Source organism: Geotrypetes seraphini, chromosome 1 (genome assembly GCF_902459505.1).
Source record: "Geotrypetes seraphini chromosome 1, aGeoSer1.1, whole genome shotgun sequence".
Taxonomy (NCBI): Eukaryota; Metazoa; Chordata; class Amphibia; order Gymnophiona; family Dermophiidae; genus Geotrypetes; species Geotrypetes seraphini.
Window position 1 is genome coordinate 349,032,278 of NC_047084.1, and position 27,707 is coordinate 349,059,984.

Sequence of the window (27,707 nt, forward strand, 5' to 3'; positions counted from 1 at the left end):
CTAAAGTGGACAGGTGCATATTTTATAAAACAGAGATATTCAACAGGTTTACCTAAGTTTGTGGGTTGCCCATGCTGCTCCTTGTGACCCTGGGCAAGTCACTTAATCACCCCAGGTACATTAGATAGTCCAGGACAGTCAGGGGAAAATGCTTGAGTCCCTGAATAAATCCATGTTAACCGTTTTGAGCTCCCTGGGGAGAACGGAATAGAAAACTGAATAAATGCAGACCTCAGGAATAGCAAACCTCTTAAAGAGTACAGATGCAATATCACACAGGCATATACATCCACGCTATTTTAGAAGCGCTATTTTCCCATGTACAACATGCCTTGCACGCAGAAAATGCTTTAAGAAATTATATTCAGAGTGGATACAAGGGGACAGTCCTTTCCAAAATCACAAAAACTGTACAATAAAGCTACAGGCCATGGAACGCAACAGCGGTAGGTTGTGGGGAGGTAGATTACATGCGCGCGTGAACTTGGGTGCAATCACACGAGCCTCGGAGACGCTCTTTGCAGGCTCGTGCTGCCCTTCAATGGACACGCGCTCGGCAGGGGAGCTCTCGCTTTCGAGCTGCCTTTTCCCAATGCAGGCAACTTCCGGACAACCTCAACGGCGGGACACCAGCCAAGTCGAAACCGGTCCCGACATCATCGAGGGCGGTAGGAAGCAGCCGCTTAACAGCCCCGGCTCCGCAGCTCTCCCTCATTTTCACGCCCAGTTCTACCATCACCCTTGTTAGCGTGTCGCCGGCCGCGGCCGTGATTCCTACGGTCCCGGCGCTTGCTCTCTGCCGCGCCCCGCTTCCTTGTGACGCAACTTCCTGTTTCCGGCGGGGCGGGACGCGGCAGAGGGTAGGCTCTGGGATTCGGGACTGGTGGCGGGAGGGAGGGAGCCCGTAGGAATCGCCACCGCTGCCGGTGACACAGCGACCAAATGTGAAGGTGGGACAGGGAAAAGGGGAGGAAACGGTGGGCGGGATGGATGCAGGGATGCCCCGCTCGACCTGAGAGATGCCGGACTCGGGCGGGGAGGGAGCTGCTGAGACTGGTCAAATGCTTGTGTCACGTGTCTAACAGGTATGACTTGGTGGTATCTCTGAGCGCCTTGACCTTGCAGATGGAATAAAGGTTGCCTGATAAAGGGAAGAATCCGAACTCGCTATCCAGGTGAATCATGGCCAGGTTGCATCAGGGGGAGGGGCTTAGTGGGTCTAGCTCAGGAAGTAAAACCCGGATGTCTCAATCCGTCCTCTTTTTTTCTGCAGCCATGTGGTAATAACCCTAGTGTGGGATAAACAAACCAACCAGTCTCTCTATTCTCTCCCAGCGTCCTAGTTGCTGATGCTATGCGGGGTGATAAATTGGTTGGGCCATGTCCCTGGTGGCCTGCTGTATTTCACAGCCTATGATTGGGCTCAGCTTTTTGCTTTTTCACTTACCTTTCCTGTGGCCTTGGGCTAATCACCTTATTTCATGTTATTTCAATTAACTAGAAACATGATGGCAGATAAAGGCCAAATGGCCCATCCAATCTGCCCATCCGCAGTAACCATTATCTCTTCCTCTCTCTAAGAGATCCCACATGCCTACACTTCTCCTTCCGTATTTGCGATTTCAGCATTTGCTGTTTTGATTGTTCATGGTTTTTAGAATGCTGGCTCCTCCCCCCAAATTATGACAGCTTGCATAGAGAAATTGCTGATTCCAAGCGTTTACAGAGAAAATTGCTGAGTCCCAGCAATTTCTTCACTGTGTTATTTGCGGTTTCGCCATATTCACGATGGTTTTTAATAGAAAACAGCGAATAGCATATGAAAAAGTTATTCACAGTTCTGTTAATCCCCTATCACAGTGAATACGGAGGGAGAAGTGTACTGTATTTGGTTTGGAAGATCATTAGGGCCAGGGGTAGTAGTTGTAGCAGGCTTTTTCACCTGAATACATACTAATAAATGCTCTAAGCCAGTGGTCCCCAACCCTGTCCTGGAGGACCACCAGGCCAGTCGGGTTTTTGGGATAGCCCTAATGAATATGCATGAGGCAGATTTGCATGCCTGTCACCTCCATTATATGCAAATCTCTCTCATGCATATTCATTAGTGCTATCCTGAAAACCCGCTTAGCCTGGTGGTCCTCGAGGACAGGGTTGGGAACTACTGCTCTAAGCAGCTTAGAAAATTATTTGGAAAGGTGAGCTAAAAATCTAAACTATTAAAGTATTATTATTTTTATATAGCAACTGAACTTGTAAAATGGGTGACAACTTTATAAAAAGATGGCTCATGTGGTAAAATACCCCCTTCCCCCATCTTATGTTTCTCTTGTGGGATTTTTGTTTGATTTTTTATTTAAGGGTCCTTAGCAACTTTATGACAGTGATAATTGCAAGGCTATTGTTTTATGTGATTTCTCATCTCTCTACCCACATTTACATAGAGCCCAATTTACTAATGTTTTTCTCCCCATTCTGTTAGGGAATCAGGCCCTTAGTTTGTTTCTGGATACTTCACTCCTTTAGTACTGATCAGGTTTTGTGTTTTGTTTTTGTGGCTCAGCTTTTCCTTAGCTGTTGACTGCTCATCTTGGATCATGCATCAGAAACTACTGAAGAATGCTCACTACATTGAATTGGGTAGCTATCAATACTGGCCTGTGCTGGTTCCACGGGGAATCCGCCTGTATACCTATGAACAAATTCCTCTTTTCCTGAAGGACAATCCTTACATTACAGATGGCTATAGAGCTTATCTCCCTTCCAGGCTATGTTTGAAAAGGTAATGTAAACATATAGAAACAGCTACTCTGTAAAAACATCTTACCTGAAAGAATATAGTACACAAATCTTTTCTTACAGACTTCTTATTTGCCTCCCTCCACAGTTCATTTGGTTTAAAATTGGTGTTCTCAGTCATAATTTTTCCTCCTTATATATAGCCCTATTGAAGTACCTTTTGCTATTACAGGAACTTAATTTCTGTTGATATTTCAGATTGCCTATTGGCAGGCTCCTATCCCTTCTTTTAAAACTCTTTGTCAATGATAATTGAATGTTATATGGTTTTATATTTTTTGTTGTAAACTGCTTAAAATGGTATGCTAAGCAGTATATTAAAGGGATCGTTTATTAAGTTAGATTGTGAGCCTGCTAGGACAGAGAGGGAAAATACTTGAATATCTGATTACTATCAATGTATTGTAAACCGCTTTGGGTGAATCTCTTCATGAGATTAATTATAGGCTGGTTATAAATGTGAAAAATAAAGATGGTAAATCTTAATAAATAATAAGATGCAGTAAACGCTAGCATGTGCTTATCTCGGCTTAAAATGGCATCCTGCAGTAAATGTTAAATTGGCATGCACTAAAAATTATTTTTTATTTTTGGACACTGAGGGGGGTATGATAGTGGTAACAGATAGTGGGCATTTCTGTGCTAATCAGCAATATATTACCATGCACTGATTCGCACAGGGTTACTGCCCATAAAATAGGTGTTAGTAAGTGGTATTTTTTTAATGGCCACATGCTAATGGTGACATTAGGACATGGCCATTAATTGGTCATTTTACTACATTAGCATGGGAAAAGCTCATGTAAGGAAGGGCATGCTAAAGCCACTTTTTACCAAGCTCATAAAATTCCTGTGAGCGTCGGAGCTTTTACCACAGAGGCCGGTGATAAAAACCCTAACGCAGCTTGATAAAAGGGGGCCCTAGTACAAGGATCCTTAAATTATTAAATCAAATCTGATTGCAAAAGTAATTTCTGGAGGAGGATTTTTTTTCACTAGAGGGCCACATTGATATTTTCATGTAATAAAGATAGAAATCTAAAAAACTTTACATTTCATCTGCCTGTAATTAAAAAAATCCTGCCAAGAACATAAATGCCACAATCCAAATACCAAATGGCTTTTTGCCTCCTAGGTTCCACTTCAGTTTTTTGACCTGGGATGTTGGCAGACATGGGGGAAGCCACTGCTTTCTCTGGATCTGTAGCATGGAATGTTGCTACTATTGGGTTTTTGCAAGGTGCTAATGACCGTGAAAATGGGCTACTGGGCTAGATGGACTCTTAGGCTGACCCAATAAGGCTATGCTTATGTTCTTAATTTGGGTGGTTATCCCTTTTTTGCCTGCTTAGGTGGTGGATTTGTTGACGTGATACATTAGCAGATCTATGTAGAATATCGACCACAAAACCTTTGTCCCTGAGCTTTGTCAGCAGTTGAACAAAAAGAAAAAGAAAAGAAATTTGCTGGTACAGATGAAGTGTATTGTTTGGTTAAAAGTAGAATGTAGAAATAGAGTTTTGTATTCAAACCATTTGATGTGTGTTGTGTTCTCTCCATGTTTCATGTTGTAGCCTTTTTATCTTGTCCAATGAGACCGTGAACATCTGGAGTCACCTGCTGGGTTTCCTCCTTTTCTTCAGCTTGGGCATTTATGACATGACAGCTGTGTTGCCCTCAGCAAGTGCCTCTAGGGAAGATTTTGTTATCTGCTCTATCTATTTGTTCTGCTTTCAGGTAAAAAATATTCCTTTCTTTTTAACTTGTGAAAGAAAAATAAAGCCTAGAAGGACAGAGGCAGGATAATGACTGAGCAAAACATTTCTTGTGAAATTATCATCGAAATGGATAGAAAATCACTTTAACTCTGAATACATTTTCTTTGAATTTAGGACCTAGCCCCAAAACTTAGGAGCCAGTAGGATCTATAACCCTAACCCTTTTTTCTCCCCCTACCATATTATCTCCACTGAAGTTAAAAAGCAAGCTGAATAAGGGACAGTAAGCTCCTTCAATGTCTAGTACAGCCCTTTTGGGCCTGCTTTACTAAGGCTGTTTTGGGATACCACAGACTTCCTGAACAAATTAAATAATACTGAGGAGCTACCACCTGGCACACTTCTAGTCACAATAGATGTAGAATCGCTATACAGCAACATTCCCCATACAGGTGGCATTGCTGCATGTGAAAAATTCCTAAAAACATCTACACCAGTGGTCTCAAATAGAGAGCTGCACGGGAACGGGGACGACGGGAATCCCGCGGGACCCGCGGGCATCCCGCGGGTTCCCCCTTTGGGTCACGGGGATCCCGTGGGGACGCCCCTAGGGTCGCGGGGATCCCGTGGGGACGCCCCCTAGGGTCGCGGGGATCCCGTGGGGACGCCTCCGAGGGTCGCGGGGTTCCTGCGGGGCTGGATGTACTCAGTCGCGCGGCTCTTCTCTCTACCTTCTCTGCTTGCAGCACAGAGCCGAACGGAAGTCTTCCCGACGTCAGCGCTGACGTCGGAGGGGAGGGAGGGCTTAAAGCTTAAAGCCCTCCCTCCCTCCGACGTCAGCGCTGACGTCGGGAAGACTTCCGTTCGGCTCTGTGCTGCAAGCAGAGAAGGTAGAGAGAAGAGCCGCGCGACTGAGTCGGGAAGACTTCCGTTTGGCTCTGTGCTGCAGGCAGTGCAGGTAAGGAGGAGAGTAGCCTCGCGGTTCAAGTGGCTACCAAGGGACGGGGCGGTCCGCCCCGCCACACCCCGCCCCGGTTGCAGCACAGCCGGCCAGGTCCCCTTACTTTTGTGGCACTTCTCCGACCGACCGACAACAGCCCCGGTCCGACAATCCTCCCTGCCCTGTAGCCGCGAATCTAAATTATCTTCTTACAGCAGCTGTAATAAGGTAATTTAGATTCGCAGTTAAGGGCAGGGAGGTTTGTCGGACCGGGGCTGTTGTCAGTCGGTCGGGGAAGTGCCACAAAAGTAAGGGGACCTGGCCGGCTGTGCTGCACCCGGGGCGGTAGAGAAGGAGGGGGGGAGAAGGACGCTGAAAGCACTTGAAGACAGAGGAGGGAGAAGGACGCTGAAAGCACATGGGGGAATACAAAGGGGTGGAGAAGGACGCTGAAAGGCCATGGGAAGGGCGGGGGGGGGGAAGGACTCTGAAAGCACTTGTGGAAGACAGAGGGGGGAGAAGGATGCTGAAAGCACATGGGGAAGACAAAGGGGTGGAGAAGGACGCTGAAAGGACATGGGGAAGATAAAGGGGAGGAGAAGGACGCTGAAAGGCCATGGGAAGGGTGGGGGGGAAAGGACTCTGAAAGCACTTGTGGAAGACAGAGGGGGGAGAAGGATGCTGAAAGCACATGGGGAAGACAAAGGGGTGGAGAAGGACGCTGAAAGGACATGGGGAAGACGGGGGGGGGTGGAGAAGGACACTGAAAGCACATGTGGAAGACAGAGGGGGGAGAAGGACGCTGACAGGACATGGGGAAGATGGGGGGGAGAAGGATGCTGAAAGGAAATGGGGAAGAGAGAGTAGGGAGAAGACGCTGGCAGGGAAGAAGACTATGGGGGGAGCGGAGAGAAGAAGATGGGTGCCAGACCAATTTGGAAGGGGGAAGAAAGGGAGAGGCACAGTAACAGAGCAAATGGAAGATGCAGAAGGAAGAGAGACAGTGGATGGAAGGAATTGAATGAGAACATGAGGAAAGCAGAAACCAGGCAACAAAGGTAGGAAAAGAATTATATTTCTTTTTTTTTATTTTGCTTCAGGATAAAGTAGTATATTAGTTGTGTTGATAAAAATTTATAAACATTAGAGGCTCTGGTAGAAACCCATTTGCAAAGTATGTATTCTTCCCAATTAATATTTTCAAATTAATAAAGTCTTTTTGCTTATTTGTAAATGGTTTCTACCAGAGCCTTTAATTCAGTAGCATAATTAAATGAAATAACTATTTCTGAAGTTTATATGGACGGGCGGGGACGGAGGGGATTCCTCGCGGGGACGGGTGGGGACGGAGGGGATTCCTCGCGGGGACGGGTGGGGACGGAGGGATTCCTCACGGGGACGGGTGGGGACGGGTGGGATTCCTCACGGGGACGGGTGGGGACGGGTGGGACTTTGGCGGGGACGGGTGGGGACGGGTGGGATTTCTGTCCCCGCGTAACTCTCTAGTCTCAAACTCAAACCCTTTCCAGGGCCACATTTTGGATTTGTAGTTACTTGGAGGGCCTCAGAAAAAATAGTTAATGTCTTATTAAAGAAATGACAATTTTGAATGAGGTAAAACTCTTTATAGTTTATAAACCTTTCCTTTTGGCTAAGTCTTAATAATAATATTGTAATTTATAGCTAAAGAGACATATGATCAAGAAACTGTTTTATTTTACTTTTGTGATTATGATAAACATACTGAGGGCCTCAAAATAGTACCTGGTGGGCCGCATGTTTGAGACCACTGATATACACTGTACTACCAACACTCTCCAGAAGCTATTACAGTATTGATCAAATTCCTTCTAACTCTCAACTATTTTCTACTTTAACGATGACATCTGTCTGCAAATCATGGACACCAGGATGGCACCACAATATGCAAACCTCTTCATGGCAGAACTAGAGGAGACATTTCTAAATACATTTCAGACAAAACACCTGAAATACTACCGGTATATTGATGACATTTTTGTGATTTGGACTGAGGTAGAAGAGACTCAAACAATTTTACAACTCTTTCAATACATCACGCTCTACAATCAAATTCAAAATTGACACCACAGTCTCTATCAATAATGGTTACATTCAAACCTCTATATACAAGAAACCTACAGACAGGTGCAGCTACCTCCACAACGCCAGCTTCTACCCCTCGCATATAAAAAGATCCATTATACATAGCTAAGCCACACAATATCACTGTATCTGCCCTGACCCAAGAGACAGAGATAAACCCTGACTGAATCTTTCAAACAAAAAGGATGCAACCATAAAATAATCTTCAAGAATATTGCGTCATCCCTTAAAGCACCCAGAGAAAAACGATTGCACTACAAGGACATGAAAGCAACAGAAAGGACCTCCTTGGTAGTGACATACAATCTAGAGCTGGAAAAACAAAGAAAAATTATAAGAGATCTACAACCACTGCTTCAAGAAGATGAATTGCTAAAAGAAATAGTCCCAGCTCTACCTGTGCTGGCCTTCTGTCAGCCACCTAATCTGAAACAAAAACTGGTAAGAAGCAAACTCCCTACACAAACCCACAAAGAAGAGAATGGTACACATCCTTGCGGTATGGCAAGCTGCAAACTGTGCGAGCATATCTCAAAGAATCCCATGGTCACTTATGGAAAAAAATATTCAACGTAAAGGGATCCTTCACATGCTCATTTTCTAATGTGGTATATATCATTGAATGCTAAAAATGCAAAGAAGGGTGCTACATTGGTGTAACAGGTCAGATGCTAAAGACTAGGCTCAACTTACACACATACCATATTAAAAATTATAATGTGAACCAGGATGTTACATCTGTTGGACAGCACTTTGGAAAAACTGACCACTGCCCCAATGATTTTATGGTGAGAATACTAAAAGGAAAAATTAAGACAATCCAAGAACGTAAGACTTTTGAAATCAAAATGATAAAATATTTTGATTCCCACAGGGCAGGACTCAACAAGGACCTTTGCTTTCTTTCTACAACAAAGATGTTCAAACTGCTCTGTCGCCTCTTTGTCTCCAACTACCACTGAACTCTTTGTCTACAATTACCACTGTTTCCCTTATATATACTGATTTTGCCAACATTTGCTTATTTCTGATCTGAGAAAGAAGGGGTTACCTTCGAAAGCTAATCATAAACTACATTAATCCCCCCCTCTTTTACAAACCGTAGCACGGATTTTAGCGCCAGCCACGGCGGTAACAGCTCCAACGCCAGTGCTATGGTTTTGTAAAAAGGGGTGGGGGGTAAGTTAGTCTAATAATAAAAAGTGGTATTTTTTTCCATTTATGCATTTGTTTTATTTCTACATATTACCCATTCTGTGTACAAGGGAAAAGAAAACTTAGTAAATCTAGGCACTTAAAGCATTGCTGCAAGTCACTTCCACACCCAGTCATTTTTCACTTCAGGAAGACAGTCAGCCGCTCCCAACCCAATTTGGCCAGCTACATGCCCTTTCCTATTTAACTAGCCAATCACACCCAAGACTTCCACTAGGCCAACTCTTTTACTCAAACCTCATCTTGATCTGCTGTAGAGGAACTTTATTTGCATTCTCATGCTGATCTTGTGAGGCTTGAAATTCTGGAACCAGTGTGGGAGTTTCTGTCTCATGTGACTCAGATTTGAAGAGAACTAAAACTCCTGTATTACTAGCAGCAGCAGAGAAAAAAAAACCAGGACATGAAAATCCCAGGATCCATAAGGAGTTTCTAGGTACCGTGACAACTTGGCACCTGAGCTTTGTGGGGCTCTGCTTTAACTTATGATGTTTTTAAAGTTGGCAGTCTTTTGAAGGTGTGGTTTGACTTTCAACTTTCTGGGTACAGGAAATGTCTAAAAGATAATGCAGCTGAAGCAAATGATGACCCATCTCTTCACTCACCATGAATATAAAGGTTACGCCCTCCTTCTTCAGCTCAAGAACAATGTAACTGTTCAAGATTCCCTTCCCATCTCTGCAACAAGTCTGTCGGAAGAAGCTGTTAAAGTTCACTTTCAGATTCCAAGCTCCGTACATTTGGAATAAACTCCCAACATCTCTAAGACAGATTCCTTATTCTGCTTCCAGAAGACACTATCTCTTCTTATACTTATAAGAGAAGCTGACTCTGGCCAGTGTATCTGTCTCTACTGATTTCTATTGCCCCATTAACTGTTCCTACTGTTAGTCACTGTATAAAGTCTTTTGTTAGCATTGAGTCCTTGATGAAACATTGTGGGGTAGAAGACCTGTTTAGTATAGTATAATATTTTGCTGCCAAGATTTAAAAAAAAAAAAAAAAAAAAAAGATGTTTTCTCTGGCAGTGCTGTATGACTGGAAATGTGCTCTTTTTCATGATGTGATCTAGACTTGATTTATCCTTTAGAAGAGTGGTATAGCAAATTTGCAAATAAACTTAAACATAAAGATAGTGGGAGATTAATTGCATTGCTCAAATACATAAGAACATAAGAATTGCTGTTGCTGGGTCAGACCAGTGGTCCATCATGCCCAGCAGTCCGCTCACACAGCAGCCCTCTGGTCAAAGACCAGCACCCTAACCAAGACTAGCCCTACCAGCACATGTTCTTGTTCAGCAGGAACTTGTCTAACTTTGTCTTGAAACCCTGGAGGGCGTTTTCCCCTATAACAGCCTCCGGAAGAGTGTTCCAGCTTTCTACCACTCTCTGGGTGAAGAAGAACTTCCTTACGTTTATACAGAATCTATCCCCTTTCCACTTTAGAGAGTGCCCTCTCGTTCTCCCTACCTTGGAGAGGGTGAACAACCTGTCCTTATATACTAAGTCTATCCTCTTCAGTACCTTGAATGTTTCAATCAGGTCCCCTCTCAATCTCTTCTGTTTGAGGGAGAAGAGGCCCAGTTTCTCTAATCTTTCGCTGTACGGCAGCTCCTCCAACCCCTTAACCATCTTAGTCGCTCTTCTCTGGACCCTTTCAAGTAGTACCGTGTCCTTCTTCATGTACGGCAACCAGTGCTGGACGCAGTACTCCAGGTGAAGGTGCACCATGGCCCGGTACAGCGGCATGATAACCTTCTCTGATCTGTTCGTGATCCCCTTCTTTATCATTCCTAGCATTCTGTTTGTCCTTTTTGCCACCGCCGCACATTGCGTGCTCCAGGTGAAGGTGCACCCTGGCCCGGTACAGCGGCATGATAACCTTCTCTGATCTGTTCGTGATCCCCTTCTTTATCATTCCTAGCATTCTGTTTGTCCTTTTTGCCACCGCCGCACATTGCATGGATGGCTTCATCGATTTGTCGATCAGAACTCCCAAGTCCCTTTCCTGGGAGGTCTCTCCAAGTACCGCCCTGGACATCCTGTATTACCGACATGCATCACTTTACACTTATCCACGTTGAACCTCATCTGCCATGTCGATGCCCATTCCTCGAGCCTGGTTATGTCACTTTGTAGATCTTCGCAATCCCCCCTTGCTTGTCATACCTATGTCCAGATCGTTTATAAAGATGTTAAAGAGCATGGGTCCAAGCACTGAGCCCTGCAGCACCCCACTGGTGACTCTCTTCCAGTCCGAGTATTGTCCATTTACCCCCCACTCTCTGTTTCCTATGCTCCAGCCAGTTTTTAATTCACATGAATATTTCACCCTTGATTCCATGGCTCACAATTTTCCGAAGTAGTCATTTATGCGGAACCTTGTCGAACGCCTTCTGAAAATCCAGATATACAATGTCGACCGGATTGCCCTTGTCTATCTGTCTGTTTACTCCCTCAAAGAAGTGCAGCAAGTTCGTCAAACACGATCTTATCTGCCGTCATCTTCTATGTTTCTATGATCTGCCTTTGCTAAAACCGTGCTGACTGGTCCTCATCAGCCCGTGACCTTCAAGATGATCAATGATGCTGTCCTTCATCAGTGACTCTACCATCTTTCCCGGTACCGAGGTCAGACTCATAGGTCTGTAGTTTCCCGGATCTCCCCTCGAACCTTTCTTGAAGATCGGCGTAACATTCGCCACCTTCCAGTCTTCCAGAATCTTTCCCGATTTGATCGACAGATTGGCTTATTAGTTGAAGCAGTTCAGCTATGGTCCCTTTTAGTTCTTTGATGACCCTCGGATGGATGGGGAAAAAGTCATGACCTTCATGGAAAGCATAGTTACTTATCGTAACAGGTGTTATCCAGGGACAGCAGGCAGATATTCTCACGAATGTGACGTCACCACGGAGCCCTCGGTACGGACCACTCTTAAGAACTTATAAAGTTCTTGATGCCCACACCGCGCATGCGCGAGTGACTTCCTGCCCGACGGAGGCGCGTGGTCCGTCAGTTAAGATAAGCCAGCTAAGAAGCCAATCCGGGGAGGTGGGAGGGTTGTGAGAATATCTGCCTTGCTGTCCCTGGATAACACCTGTTACGGTAAGTAACTGTGCTTTATCCCAGGACAAGCAGGCCAATATTCTCACGAATGGGTGACCTCCAAGCTAACAGAATGGGATGGTGGGAAAGTTGGCCATTAAGAAAATAAATTTTGTAACACAGATTGGCCGAAGTGCCCATCCCGCCTGGAGAAAGACTTCAGACAGTAGTGAGAAGTGAAGGTATGAACTGAGGACCAGGTGGCAGCCTTGCAGATCTCCTCAATAGGAGTAGACCTGAGGAAAGCAACAGAAGCTGCCATAGCTCAAATTTTATGGGCTGTGACACAGCTCTCCAGTGTCAGTCCGGTCTGAGCATAGCAAAACAAAATGCAAGCGGCAAGCCAATTGGAAATCGTTCTCTTGGAAATAGGCTGTCCCAACTTATTTGGATCAAATGAGAGAAAAAGTTGGGGAGAGGTTCTGTGTGGCTTTGTACGATCCAGGTAATAAGCCAAAGCACGTTTACAGTCTAAAGTATGTAAAGCTTGTTCCCCAGGGTGAGAATGAGGTTTTGGATAAAACACAGGAAGAATAATAGATTGATTGAGGTGAAATTCAGAGACAACTTTAGGTAGAAACTTTGGATGAGTACGGAGAACCACCTTATCGTGATGAAAAACTGTAAAAGGTGGATCCACAACTAGTGCATGCAACTCACTGACCCTCCTGGCAGAGGTGACAGCAATAAGAAAAACCACTTTCCAGGTAAGAAACTTGAGAGGAGCCATGTCCATTGGTTCAAACGGAGGCTTCATCAAACTGGAAAGAACACATTAAGGTCCCAGACTACAGATGGAGGCCTGAGAGGTGGTTTCACATTGAAAAGGCCCTTCATGAATCTGGATACCAGAGGATGAGCAGTAAGAGGTTTGCCCTGCACTGGCTCATGAAAAGCAGTAATAGCACTGAGATGGACTCTTAATAGATGTAGACTTAAGACCAGAGTCCAACAGAGAAAGGAGATAATCCAGCACTGATTCCATTGCCAAGGAAGTTGGATCATGATGATGAAGCAAACACCAGGAAGAAAACCGAGTCCACTTTTGTTGATAACATTGCCGGTTTCCTGGAAGCATCAATAATTTGACAAACAGGCTGAGAGGAGTAATCGAGTAGAAGTTAGCCCGAGAGAAACCAAGCTGTCAGGTGTAGAGATTGAAGGTTGGGATGTAGAAGGGATTGCTGATTCTGAGTAAGCAGAGTAGGAAACACTGGAAGTAGTATGGGTTCCCTGGAACTGAGTTGTAGGAGGAGGGAAAACCAATGTTGTCTGGGCCACCATGGAGCAATGAGAATCATGGTAGCTGATTCCCTTTTGAGTTTGAACAGAGTTCTCAATATGAGAGGAAGTGGAGGGAAGGCATATAGAAACTGACCCGACCAATCCAGTAGAAATGCATCTGCCACCAGATGGAGAGGAGAGTAAAGTCTGGAGCAAAACTGGGGCAGCTGATGATTGTGAGGAGCTGCAAACAAGTCCACCTGCGTTGTGCCCCATTGAGCAAATACTGATTAGAGAGTGAGAACGTCGAGAGTCCATTCGTGAGGTTGAAGAATTCTGTTGAGATTGTCTGCTAGAGAATTATTCTCGCCTTGAATGTATACTGCTTTCAGGAACAGATGACGAGCTGCCGCCCAGGACCAAATCTTTTGAGCCTCCTGACACAACAGGAAAGAACCCGTGCCTCCCTGTTTGTTGATGTAATACATTGCTACTTGATTGTCTGTGCAAAGAAGGACTTGAAGGAGAAGATGTTGAAACGCCTTGAGGGCATAAAACATCGCCCTGAGTTCCAGAAAATTGATGTGAAATTTTTGCTCGTTGACAGTCCAAAAACCCTGAGTTTGTAGATTGTCCATATGCGCCCCCCAGGCATAAGGGGATGCGTCTGTAGTGATGATCTTGTGATGAAGCGGCAAATGAAAAAGGAGACCTCTGGAAAGATTGGAGGAGGTCATCCACCAACGCAGAGACTGCAGAAGAGATGATGTGACGGATATGTGCTTCGAGAGACGATCCACTGGGACACTAGAGTCCATTGAGGAGTACGCAGATGAAGTCTTACCAAAGGTGTGACCTGGACCGTGGAAGCCATATGACCCAGAAGAACCATCATGTGTCTAGCAGAGATGATCTGAAGAGGAAGCAATTGCTGACAGAGACAGATGAGAGTCTGAAGTCGATTTGGTGGAAGGAACGCCCTCATCAGAGTAGTGTCCAGAATTGCTCCAATGAATTGGAGACGCTGTGTTGGAATGAGATTTGATTTGGGAAAATTGACTTTGAATCCTAGAAGCTGAAGAAGAGAGATGGTTTGAGATTTTGCATGAGCCACTCTCTGAGAGGAAATCTCCTTGATTAACCAGTCGTCCAGGTAGGGAAAGACCTGGAGACCGTATAACCGTAGACAAGCCGCCACCACAATGAGGCATTTTGTGAATACTCGGGGAGAAGATGCCAACCCGAAGGGAAGAACCTTGTACTGGTAATGTTGAAGATGAATTTGAAACCGAAGATACTTCCGAGAGGCCGGATGCATGGGTATATGCGTGTAGGCTTCTTTGAGGTCTAGGGAGATTGAGATGAGGATACAGGAGAGCTAGTGACAACATCCTGAATTTTTCTCTGACCAAGAAGTTGTTGAGAGCTCTGAGATCCAAAATGGGTCTGAGTCCTCCTGTCTTCTTGGGAACCAAGAAGTAACGGGAATAAAACCCCTTCCCCTACTGGTCGAGAGGAACTTCTTCGATGACATTTAGCTGAAGAAGAGATTGTACTTCTTGAAGAAGAACGGAGGACTGTGCAGGATCCAAAGCAGACTCTTTTGGAGGGCAGTCTGGAGAAAGAGTCTGGAAATGAAGAGTGTAACCCTGACGAACGATGGTGAGAACCCAATGGTCCGAAGTAATGAGTTCCCAACGGTTGATGAACCACTGAAGACGACCCCCTATGGGCTGAGGCAATGGATGAGAAATGTGAAGATTGGCTATGCTCCGAAGAAACAGGTCAAAAGGGCTGCTGAGATTTAGGTTGTGTAGCCGTTTGTTTCTGCTGATGTTTACGAGGCTGCTATTGTTGAGGTTGGCGTGGTCTCCGAGGATGAGACTGAGGTTGTTGTAGGGGTCTAGCAGCAAACCTACGTTGATATGTAGATTGTGGCCTGAAAGGACGAGTAGGTGGAGGCTTTTTCTTGTTCTTGATTAAAGTATCCCACCTGATTTCATGAGCTGAGAGCTTCTGAGTCGTAGTATCTAAAGACTCACCAAAAAGCTCATCGCCCAAACAAGGAGCATTGGCCATACGATCCTGATGATTAACATCCAATTCAGAAACTCGAAGCCAAGCTAACTTCTCATGGCAACAGACATGGCGGTAGCTCTGGAGGTAAGCTCAAAGGTATCATAAACAGAGCGAACCAAGAACTTTTGTAATTGTAACAAGGAAGCAATATGCTGCTGAAAAAGAGAAAGCTTTCGGTCAGGTAAATATTTCTGGAAAGCAGACACTTGTTGAATTAAATGTTTAAGGTAAAATGAGAAATGGAAAGCATAATTTCCAGATCAATTGGCAAGCGTAGAATTTTGAAATAAATGTTTGCCAAAATGATCCATAGTCTTACCCTCTCTGCCAGGAGGAACAGAAGCATAAACACTGGCACATGCAGATTTCTTAAGAGTAGACTCAACAAGGAGAGACTCATGAGGCAGTTGTGGCTTATCAAAACCAGGAAGAGAGTCCAGCTTCCGGGAAGCTCCTGGAATAGTTAACGGAGTTTCTAAATTTTTATAATAAGTCTCCCTAAGAATGTCATGAAGAGGGAGCTTAAGAAACTCCTTAGGAGGTTGATCAAAATCTAATGCATCCAAAAATGCCTTAGATTTTTTTAGAATCAGATTCAAGAGTGATGGAAAGCACCTCTGACATTTCCCTCAAGAACTTAGAAAAGGAGGTCTGTTCAGGCTTTGAAACAGGCTCCCTAGAAGAACCATCCTCAACTGAGGAAGCCTCTTCGGCTGTAAGAATAGGTTCCTCGGAGTTTTCCCAAAGATCCCGAGTCTTTCGTCTGTGGAACCTGGGAAATGGGTGTCGAAGGCTCGACATGCTTAGTCTTCCGAAGAGACTTGCCTGATTTGACCAACATCGTCTCAGGCGATGTCAATGAAGAACGATGTCGAGCCGAATCCGACATCGCACCGGAAGACAAAACTGTCGGCACCAATGACACTTTCTTAGTCGGTGTCGGTGTCAAGATGGATGTCCGCATCGATGGCTCAGACCTGGTCGATGCCGCCAAAGTCGATGCCGAGACCATGTGCTCAGACCGAGCCGACACCGGACGAGTCAATGTCGCCATGATCGGGAGCAATAGTTGTAATTGCTCTCGTAACTGCTCTCGCAATTGTTCTTTAACCACCTCAGCAATTGTGTGCTCCAGAGACTGCACCAGTACCGCTTGCTTTTTCCTCGGTACCTTAGGTGCTGCTCTGCGCTCCGGAGATGAGGAGGCCGATGACGAGGCACTCGTCTCTATCAGAGCCGAGCGTTTTTTAGCACGCCTCGAGGTCGGCAGGACTTGACTCACTGCAGTAATGACCTGAGGATCTGAAAGGGAAGAAGGCTTCTTAACCGGCTTACTCACAGACCCCATGGGAGATTCCTGCAATGTCGAATGGTGCGAAGTCAACTTCGGCGTAGACTCAGATGTCGGTACCGATGCCAAGTCTCCTATAGCAGGCCCGAATAATAATTGCTGCTGGATCTGTCAGTTTCGAAGTGTCCTTTTCTGAAGAGAAGAACAACGAAAACAGAATTCAGCCTTATGGTCTGGCCCAAGGCACTGAAGGCACCAGCGATGCGGGTCCGTGAAGGAAATCGGATGATTACACCGTCCGCACTTCTTAAACCCCGTAGATGGTCGTGACATCGAAGGGAAAATGGCCTCAGCCAAGTCGAAGGTCGAGGCTCGAGGCTGAAAAGAGGCCCTGCCAGGCCATGTACGTAAAAGTAAAATATATATATATATTTTTACTTTAAATAAAAGAAAAAGAAATAAGGATTAAATCCTAAGAAAAATTAAGAAAAAAGAAGTACCGCGCGAGCGAGAAAGCAGTGAAAAAGACGCAAGTCAAAAAAGAGCAACTGACTAGCTCCGCGGAAATGAAATAACTGATGGACCGCACACCTCCGTCAGGCGGAAAAGGTACTTGCGCATGCGTGGTGCGGGCATCAAGAACTTTATAAGTTCTTAGAGTGGTCCATTCCGAGGGCTCCGTGGTGACGTCACCCATTCGTGAGAATATCGGCCTGCTTGTCCTGGGATAAAGATGGATTCCTAAATTGTTCGAGCTAAACACTCAAGGTTCTTTGCCTTATATCAGGTATTATGAATCCTTGAGCACTGGTGCAGAGTTAGCCATTGGTGTCAAGACAAGGAGAAAATTAAAATGGCTGCCTGGAAAAATGGAAGACAGTGGTTTTAATATGATGGATGCAGCTGTGTTGTTGTCTACATCATATGAAAGTGTCTGCCCAGGAACAGGACCCGTTTTTGTGGAATCTGAAACTAGTTTTTACACTTTCTGGATAAAACCAGAAATTAAGGGGTCTGTCTTTGTAAGCAAAAGCATGAATTACCCAGGAGCTCCTCTGCTGGAGGAGAATTTTTCTTTAATGCGTGTTGATGTCCTCTGTTGTTATAAGTCGTAAGAACAATCAGAATGTTGAAGGCTCCAGGTGACTCCCTTTTGTATTTATTGCCAGGGAGTGGAGAAGCCCTGGTGATTAAGATGTTTTGCTTTATACATAGTTCATAGTTTATTAAAAAATTGATTGAATGCTAAACATAGAATTCAAAGCGTTGTATATTAAAATAAATGGGGGAATTAATATTAAAACAAACATGACTTAGTACAAAACCATTTACATACTGGGATGGGATATACTTTATACTTAGATTGTAAGCTCTTTTTAGCAGGGACCATCTCTTGCATGTTTAATGTACAGTGCTGAGTGCAGCTGGTAGCACTATAGAAATAATAAATAGTAGTAGTATACTGTTACTCATGAAGGTGTGAGTATGGTTGCCCAAGCATTTTGTTGCAAATGACCTTCCTTAAATGATGGTGCATGGTGATATTGAACGAGATGTGCAATACGAAAACCTTATGCGAGGATTCTCTCTTAAAAGTGCTTAATATGCTGAACTATTGGTTTGAGAAGGACATTTCATTGTTAATATTCTTGATCCCGATTTCCAAAATGTTATAGCTTCAATATCACAAAGTATTCTGTATTTTGCTTCATAAAGTTGTACTCTCCAGGTGTAAGCCAGAGTAAACTACAGAATTGAAATTTGCTTGAGCAGGAAAACCTCTGTGTTAGGGAATTAATTGCTTTTGAACAATGAAAAATAGTATCCTGTGCTTTCCCATTCAAATACTTACCATAACAATGTAAGCTAAATACAAATAAAGAAATAAAGGCTTTCCAAAGTCAAGGAACTCAAGACCTAGATGTGGGGCATGGCATATTGGTGACTGTCACTCTTAATTCCCTCTCTCCAGAGTGTGGGGCTTAACCTGTCATGCCTGCTAGAGGTGTTGAGATTATTTGAAGCCCACAAAGAATAATAGAAACAACATTAAGAAAACAAGTATGCTCTTTATTTAAAGGGGAAAAAATTAAATTATTAGTGTGGCTTGTACTGTTTTGGAAATTCTTTTTGTGTTAAACATCAAACTCATGCTAGGAAAGTAATCTGAATCCATATTTCTTGGCACTCAGTAGCAGAAATGGAACAGATTTTGTTTCCCAATAATTCAGGTGGACATTGGGGACAGCATTTTGATTTTGTTTAGTTGCTCACTGATTAATGTTTATTTTACTTCTGCCATAAACTAGGTCAGGGGTAGGCAATTCTGGTCCTCGAGAGCCGGAGCCAGGTCAGGTTTTCAGGATATCCACAATAAATATGCATGAGATAGATTTGCATCTCAAGGAGGCAGTACATGCAAATCCATCTCATGCATATTCATGGTGGAGATCCTTAAAACCTGAGCTGGCTCTGACTTTCGAGGACTGGAATTGCCTATCCCTGAACTAGGTTCTTAAAATTTTTGCAGTGGTCTACCCGGATGCTACTTAGATCTAATCAAATTAGAGTGCTACCTTGTCATCGGCTATCAGAAAGCAACATTAACACCACTCCTATAATTATTTTCTCTGCTTCACAGGTTAGGGCTGTTTAAGAAGCAACTTTAGAAGAGGTGTGATATTGGATCATAAAATCATGGGTGGTATGCAACAATTTAGTAGGGTGTGGCTATTTCAAATAATATTGGCAATAGAGAACACCCTGTGAAACCAGCTTGTAGTACATTTAAAAACCAAGTTAGGGAAGTTTTAGTTTTTCTGTTTAATGCACATTTCTGTGGAGTTTGCCATCAGAGGTGGTTAAGGCTGGCAGTAATAACTAGATATAAGAAAGATTTGGGTCAGGGTGGATTTGATTTAAATCACTAGTTAGAAAGACTAGACTTAAATCATGCCCATGACATTATGAATGGATTAATGGAATTCATTTACCAAAATATTTAAACATTTCATGAATATACAGCCTCATGCTACATAATTAAAAACTAATCCTTATTTCATGATGATTAACTTTTGAACTATAATGTATCTTAAATAGAAAACTATAGATTTCTCCTCCCAAAAAATTTAAAAAATCCAATTTAATTAAAAAAAAATCAAATTTTTAAATATATATATATATATATATATATTTTTTTTAAAGATAATATTTCTTTAAGATTAAATATATATTTTTTAAAACCATTGATTTTTATCCACCCTGGTTTGGATGTATTCAGTAGGATATATTCATTACCAATTAACCAGATAGAATTGTGGTTTTACCGTGGTTTACTTGTTAAGAGTGAGCAGTGTGGAATAAATATTCCGATAGCACCTTTCACATGCTTTCAAGTGATTTGGTTTGGAGACAGGATACTGGTTGGCCTGAGCCTGCATGCCCCATCTTATTTTCAAGCTCTGCAGAAGAATGGCTAACCTGCTTTCATGATTTCACTTTCTCTTCTAGGTCTGCATGCTTTGCTCAGTAGGATATCATGTCTTCTGTTGTCACCGTTCAGAAAAGACGAGCCGTCGATGGATGGCATTGGATTATGCTGGCATTTCAGTCGGGATTCTGGGCTGCTATGTGTCAGGAGTTTTTTACGCCTTTTACTGTAATAATGTATGTAACTTGCTTTGTCATCATGAGTTATGTGGTGAACTAACCATGCCTGTGATTTTAAATGCTTGAGGCAACAATTTAGTTCTGTACCCCTTCTATCTTTTTCTGCTCACTAATCAACACTGCTTGGAACCAGAGTCCTTAAAATGCATATTAGGCCATTTTCACTACACCCTTTGTTTTCATTTGATCAATCTTTACCAACTGGACTGTTGATTCAACCAAGCATGTGGCTATAAAATATTAACGAGCCTTGGAAGGTTTTTCACAGAAGTACAGTGGTACCTTGGTTTGCGAGCATAATTCGTTCCAGAAGCATTCTTGTAATCCAAATCACTCATATATCAAAATACATATCCCCATAGAAAATAATGAAAACTCGGACGATTTGTTCCACATCCCAAAAACTGGTATGGATAGTGAGTAGACACAAAAGAGGGAGGGCTAAATAATTTTCCCCAGAGTCACAAAGAGCTGCAGAGGAAATTAAACCCAATTCCTTAGCCAAGCCAAAAGGAGCTGGAACAAACGAGACGGCTTTTGTACCTCCCTCATCACCCAACACCTCCTTCACTTCCAACTCCTCCAGAGGTGGGAACTTCGCTGTGTGCGGCATGTGCGACAGTACCACTGTCACCCTCAGTCCAGGAATTAGAAGTCCTCTGTCAAGCGTCACCCACTAGCCGGCTGCCAGCGTCTCCGCATCTAACCACCACAGGTCTTCCAGCGGAGTCCTTTATTGTCAGCGGTCGCCTTTTTAGCAACCCAACGCCCGCCTGAGTTCAGGAAAGCACAGGATTGCCCTTTTTATGGTGAAACGGCAGCAGTCCTGAGCTCTCTTTTGGTTGCTAGTGTCTCGCAGTTGGGCGGGAAGCAGACAAATAGGCGCTCGTGGGGCTGGCAGGAGGACAGGCATCCATGCGACCGCCCTGGCGTTCTCAGACTACGGCGATGTTTGAGGTGGTGCTGGTGTTTCCGCGTATTGTAACGGCTTCACAGCGCTTTCTAGTGGCCTTGCGTGGACAGCCAGTAGCTCGGCAGCCCTCACTGAGGGGGGGGCTGGCTGTGTGGACACCTGCAGCGGGCCCTTCGTTTTCCAGCGACAGCGGTGGCTCTGACCGGCTTTGCCTCCATCCATTCCTCCCTGCGCTCTCCACTCTCTCCTCCTCCCCATGTGACGCTCAGGTGCCTCTGGAGCCATGCCGGGCCTTGTCTGCGGCAGCTTTTTCCTTCCGTTGCTACACTTAGTCACTACACTTACAAGTCCTTGTGCTCCCGTTGGGGGGGGGAAACCCCCAGTATACTTAAAACTCCCGTTTTCCTTCCTGTATTTGCTCTTTGGGAGTTTTCAGTGTGTTGGAGGGGTTCTCCCCCCCACAATTCCCCCCAGTTGGAGCGCGAGGAGTTGTTAGTTTAATGGGGGGGATTTCCCCCCCCAAAAAGTGCAAAGGGTAAGGTCTAAATCCGGCAGAATCAGTGGCACGTATATGTCATGCGCATAAATGTCGGGGCGGGATTGTCAGCGTGCCAATGTCCCACGTGCTTTTGACAGGTCACCGATCTTAACTGATCTCCAGCTTGACTGTAACAAGGGAAATGGAAAACTAACTCCTACTTTACTGGTTTCCCATCCGTTTCCGAATACAATTCAAACTCCTCTTATTCACTTACAAAATGCATTCACTTGGCTGCTCCCCACTATCTCTCCTCATGTATCCCCCCCCCTTGAGTTCCGCTCAGCTGGTAGGTCCCTCCTATATGCCATTCTCCTCCTGCCAATTCCAGACTCCATCCTTTTTATCTTGCTGCATCGTATGCTTGGAACAAACTGCCCAGATGTGTATGTGTGTGTCTGAGAGAAGGGTAGAGGGCACATGGGGAGTGTGTGTGTGTCTGAGAAAGAGAAGGGCAGAGTAGCTGAGGGCAAGTGGGGTGTGTGTGTGTGTGTCTGATACACAGAAGGGCAGAGTTGCTGAGGGCACGGGTGTGTGTGTCGAGGGAAAGGCAGAATGGCTGAGAGCAGGTGGGACATGGCTGTGGGCAGGTGGGATGTGTCTGAGAGAGAGAGAAGAGCCGAATGGCTGCGGGCAGGTGAGATATGTTTGAGAGATAGAAAAGCTGAGTGGCTGTGGGCAGGTGGGACATGTTTGAGAGAGAGAAGTGCCGACTGGCTTTGGGCAGGTGGGACGTGTCTGAGAGAAGGGCAGAGGGCACATGGGGAATGTCTGTGTCTGAGAGAAGGGCAGAGGGCATGTGGGTTGTGTGTTTGTGTGTGAGAAAGAAGGGAGAAGGGCAGAGTGGCTGCGGGCAGGTGGGGTGTGTGTGTGAGAACTTGCCCACAGTGACCAATCAAATTTCATAATTAATTTTCCCAGAGAAAAGATGAAACTGTATTGGGCACGAATGATAACTTTTGTTGAGGGCTCCTGTTCTTATAAATAGGCCCCGTCTAAAGTGTCATTGTTCATTTTCACTCAGTTTGTAAGAATGAGACACCACCTGTCAAGGGGCCAATTTATCTGAAACTGAAATATGTGTTTGTCTGTTTGCAGTTTCAGTAACCTGTATTTATTATGTATGTTGCCTAGTTAGTTAACAATAAAATGTCCATTTCAAAATCTCTGCTGCTTCGAGCGTGGGAGATATTCTTTTGAAATTTTTTCAATTTAGGGAGTACTTGGCTTGAAAAAGCTGGGAAACACTGTTGTAGGGTATGCATTTATAGAACTGTGTGAAAGACATTGTTTCATGATATGAAGTTATGCGTGAAGGCTAATTTCATGGATGACTTTTGTTTTTTTCCTATATTCATAGTGCCACAATTCTTACTGTATATACTTGAATATAAGCCAATGTATTAACCCCCCTCTCCCCTGTTTATATTATGTACCGTCCTAAAGAAGGCGAAACGCGTTGGTGGGGAACAGTACGGCCACACAGCTTTAACACAAGTTAAGTGCATTATCCATTTATGAATGATAGAGAATGGAATGCTTAAAAGAACAAGTTTAAATGATAAGAAGAAGTTTTTATAACAAGGCCAGATAAAGGATATGAAAATCGCTAATATAACTGAGGAAATTAAAAAAGCATGAACAAAAAATCTTTATGAAAAGCTATAGGCTGAATCATAATACAAATAAAAAGAAAAAAAACTAATTCAGATATACACAGGGTGAAGTCAATGAGGAGTGCTGCTACGCTGATTTCTTCAGAGTAGCGTTCTGAGATATCCCCAGTGTTTATATATCATCATGCAGTTCTTTGCATTCGAAGTTGTACTTGGCAAGATAGCGGTTGTGCTTTGGACTGGTATTAATTGCTTGCCATATAGCCATTGTTCTTTAGTATATTCAAGTCAATCTTTTTTCTTCCTTTGGGGGGGAAAGGTTACCTTGGTTTATATTCAGGTCAGCTTATATTCGAATATATACGGTAACTCAAAATGTGTACAATTGATCTGGTAATCAGTGGAAGCTTTCTCGCTTTTCTTATGAATTGTTTTCCTCCCCTCTTTTCTAGTACTGGCGTCAGATATACTTGATCACTGTGCTGGCCATGATCCTGACAGTGTTTTTTGCTCAGATTCATCCCAATTACCTCAGTCAGCAGTGGCAAAGACTACGCTTATTTATCTTTTGTTCAGTGGCGGGGTATGGCGTCGTTCCTACTGTCCACTGGGTTTGGCTTAATGGAGGTGTTGGAGAATCTGTTGTCCAGGTAAGATAGCAGCTAGAAAACTGGGAGTATATGGGGATACCTGTTGAAGGAGGATGAGGTAAGTACTGTTCAGTGTGCAGCAGTGGCTAAGAAAGCAAACAATGTTAGGAATTATCAGGAAAGGAATGGAAAATATTATAATGCTTTTATATCGCTCCATGATATGATCACACTTCGAATACTATGTGCAGTTCTGGTCACCATATATCAAAAAGATGTAGCAGAATTAGAAAAGGTACAGAGAAGGGCAATGAAAATGATAAAGGGATTGGGATGACTTCCCTATGAGGAAAGACTAAAGTAGCTAGGGCCCTTCAGCTTGGAGAAGAGATGGCTGAGGGGAGATGTGATAGATGTCTAAAATACTGAGTGGATTGGAACAGGTAGATGTGAATCGCTTGTTTACTGTTTCCAAAAATACTAGGACTAGGGGCATGCAAAGTAAATTTAAGTAGTAAATTTAAAACAAATTGGAAAAATATTTCTTCACTCAACATTAGTCCACTTTCCAAAATAATATATAGAAATAAAACAAAAAAAACCCCAAAGGAAATAAGGTAATACCTTGTAATTAAATTCTGGAGTTTGTTGCCAGAGAATGTAATGATAGCAGTTAGCTTAGCAAGGTTTAAAAATGTTTGGATAATTTTCTAAAAGAAAAGTCCATAAACCATTATTAAGATGGACTTGGGTTAATTTCTTTGCTTATTTCTAGGTTAAGCAGCATAAAATCTGTTTTACTCTTTTGGGATCTTGCCAGATATTTGTGATCTGGATTGGCAACTGTTGGAAACAGGATACTGGGCTTAATGGACCTTCAGTCTGTCCCAGTATGGCATGTCATGTTCTTATAGCAATTTATATAAATCTCCCCCATTCTCACAATACAATAGTAAAATTAATAGAACAGTGGTACATAAACTGAATGGGGCAAGGAAAATCCTTGTCTGTGGGATGACATGTCAGCAATTATAGCTTGTGCAGCTAGTGAGCAAATAATGAGGGTGACCTTACATTTGTAGTTCTCAATTAACTGGCTGCATCCACTAAAATCTATAATTTTTTTTTTTTCCAATTTTAAAATGTTTCTTGCCATTACTGAAATCACATGTTGATTTATCATTTTCTTTCACCTCTCAAAATTCAGCCCACAAACTGATGGCTCGATTTAGAGAACCAAAGTACATTATCATAAGGCAGCCAGGGTGGGAGAATTACTAGAGAACAAACTTCTTTTTGATTACAAGCAAAACAAAACTTCTCCACATAAGTGGTAGAAAAGGACATTAGAGCTATGCTGTAGACCCAAAGCTTGCTTATGTGATCAAGCTCTAAAGGGCCTATTTCTAAAGTATATTAGCTGTTTAACATGGGTTTTAACATACATTTATATAACAGTTAATAGAAACATGATGGCAGATAAAGGCCAAATGGCCCAGCCAGTCTACCTATCCACAGCATCCATTATCATCTTCTCACCCTAAGCGATCCCATGTACCTGTCCCATGCTTTCTTTGTAAAACCTAACATGGAATTTTTATGGCAGTGCAGGAAAGAGGCAGAGAGTGCTATGCAAATTAACTTCAAAACTTCTCAGTAGTGCATCTGTGTTGTGCACTGATGATGTGGCAGACATTACTGATTTTTCCCATGTGATAACATCATGGCTGACTCTCCTTCCTTACTCCTGCCCCCCATGTTGACCACTTCCTCAGCCTACTCTTAATGAGTGTTCGAATTGAAGTTGAAGTGCATTGTACGTAACCTCATCCGTACTTTACTAAATGTGCACCTAATTCGGATTTTATGCCTAGTAGTAATTATTGATCTTGGTGCATTTTACATTTTTTGCAGGATTTTGTGCCACGTATAATTGTGATGTACCTGATGGCAGCTGTTGCTTTCCTTTTCTACATCTCTAAAGTCCCAGAAAGATATTTTCCAGGTCTGCATATATGATTTTTGTGACATAATAAAGTTAATCTTAGGTAAACACACTTATGTATAATATTTCCTCCTCTATCAGAAGGATAGTAAATGCAATTGAACAGGCAAAGCGGTTTGATGCATTTTACCAGATCTTATAATAATAATTAGATTTGTATTATGCTCATTTCCTAAGTAAGATTCCAACATGTCTTTAATGTAATGCTTTAAAAACAAAATAAGTCATATTGATGGTCAATGTGGCAAGTAATCACACAGTCCTGGCATGAAACTTGGTCTTGAAACTAAAATAGTCTGTGATAGTTGAGGCAAAGTATAGAGTGAAGGAGTAGCCTAATGGGTTAGCACAGTGGCATGAGAACCAGAGGAACCAGGTTTGATTTCGCACTGCCGCTCCTTGTGACTCTGGACTAGTCAATTGTCAATCCATTGCCTTATTATCTGTATATATAATATGTAAGCCGCTTTGATTATAACCTCGTATAGACAAATCCCATCTCCTTTCCATTGTAGTAAGAGCAGCAGATTTAGACCCCACTGGCGTTCCTTGTGGCCTTGAACAAACCAGTTAAATTTGTAAGCCCTTGAGAAACAACAAAATACCTAAATGTAACTTACATCATACACTGAGCTGCCAGTGAAAAGAGATTAAGGTAAATCTAAAGACCGGTACTTACAGCAGTGAATCCTTACAGATTGAAAGACTTAGGGGGGTCTTTTTCTAAGGTGCGCTAGCTGATTTAGTACGAGCTAAATATTAGTGCATGCTAAATGCTAACGCATCCATATAATATAATGGATGTGTTAGCATTTAGCAGGCACTAAATTGTCTAATCTAATCTAATCTAAACCTTAAGTTTATATACCGCATCATCTCCATGAGAATGGAGCTCGACACGGTTTACAAGAACTTAAAATAGTGGGTAGAGAAGAAGAAAAAGGATTACATGAACTTATGTGTAGAAGGGGGGGGGGAGAAAGGGGGGAAGGATAGAGCTACAATTTGCTGAAAAGCCAGGTTTTCAGTTGTTTGCGAAATAACTGAAGGGAGCTCAGGTTCCGCAGCGGGGTGGTGAGGTCGTTCCAAAGACCTGTGATTTTGAAGAGAAGGGATTTTCCCAGTTTGCCTGAATAGTGGATGCCGCGTGGAGAGGGGAAGGCTAGTTTAAGCCTTTGGGCAGTTCTGGAGGAGTCGGGACTGGAGGAGTTGAAAGACAGTGGGATAAGAGGAGGCAGGATTCCGTGAATGATCTTGAAAGCCAGGCAGGAACATTTGAAATGGATTCTGGAGATTATTGGGAGCCAATGAAGTTTGGCAAGGAGTGGGGAGGCATGCGTTTTGAGAAGATCAGTTTGGCTGCAGTATTCTGGATTAGCTGGAGTCTTAGAATACTTTTTTTTGATAGATTTAAGTAGATGGCGTTGCAGTAATCTAGTTTGGAGAGGATGATGGATTGGACAAGGATGGCAAAGTGTTGTTGGCTGAAGTAGGATCTAGCTTTCCTCAGCATGTGAAGGCTGAAAAAGCATGATTTTGCCAAGGAGTTGAGGTGGTCATTGAGGGAGAGAGAGGAATCGATAGTGATACCAAGGACCTTGCATGAGAACTCGAGCTGTAGTGTATCGCCTGTGGGTAGTGTGAAAAGTGTGGGCAGGTGTTCGAATTTTGGGCCGAGCCAGAGTAGTTTTGTTTTAGATTCGTTTAGTTTCATCTGTACCGAGAGGGACCAGGCACGGAGTCTCATTATGCAAGCTGTAATGTTTTCGTGGAGGTTGGTGAGGTTCTGGTCAGTCTCAAGGAGGACAAGGATGTCATCTGCATAAGTGTAGATTGTTTCCAGGGGGGATAGTTGAAAGAGTTTCAGGGAGGACATGT

The 27,707-nt window shown here is 43.5% G+C and overlaps 1 protein-coding gene across 7 annotated transcripts in view; it reads left to right on the forward strand.

Annotated features, from left to right (window-relative positions):
• Positions 1-603: 603 nt before the first annotated feature.
• PAQR3 (progestin and adipoQ receptor family member 3) overlaps positions 604-27,707 on the forward strand; it is a 44,549-nt gene continuing 17,445 nt past the window's right edge. For 2 of the 7 annotated variants that reach the window (XR_004541107.1, XM_033963593.1), the window contains exons 1-6: positions 959-1,085; positions 2,564-2,782; positions 4,374-4,536; positions 20,009-20,164; positions 23,687-23,884; positions 25,739-25,829. Coding sequence is in view for 6 of the 7 variants with exons in the window: in XM_033963593.1 (XP_033819484.1) it covers positions 991-1,085; positions 2,564-2,782; positions 4,374-4,536; positions 20,009-20,164; positions 23,687-23,884; positions 25,739-25,829 (922 nt within the window). In the remaining variant the exon portion in view is untranslated. The other 5 variants (XM_033963636.1, XM_033963626.1, XM_033963645.1 and 2 more) reach the window with 5 other exon arrangements.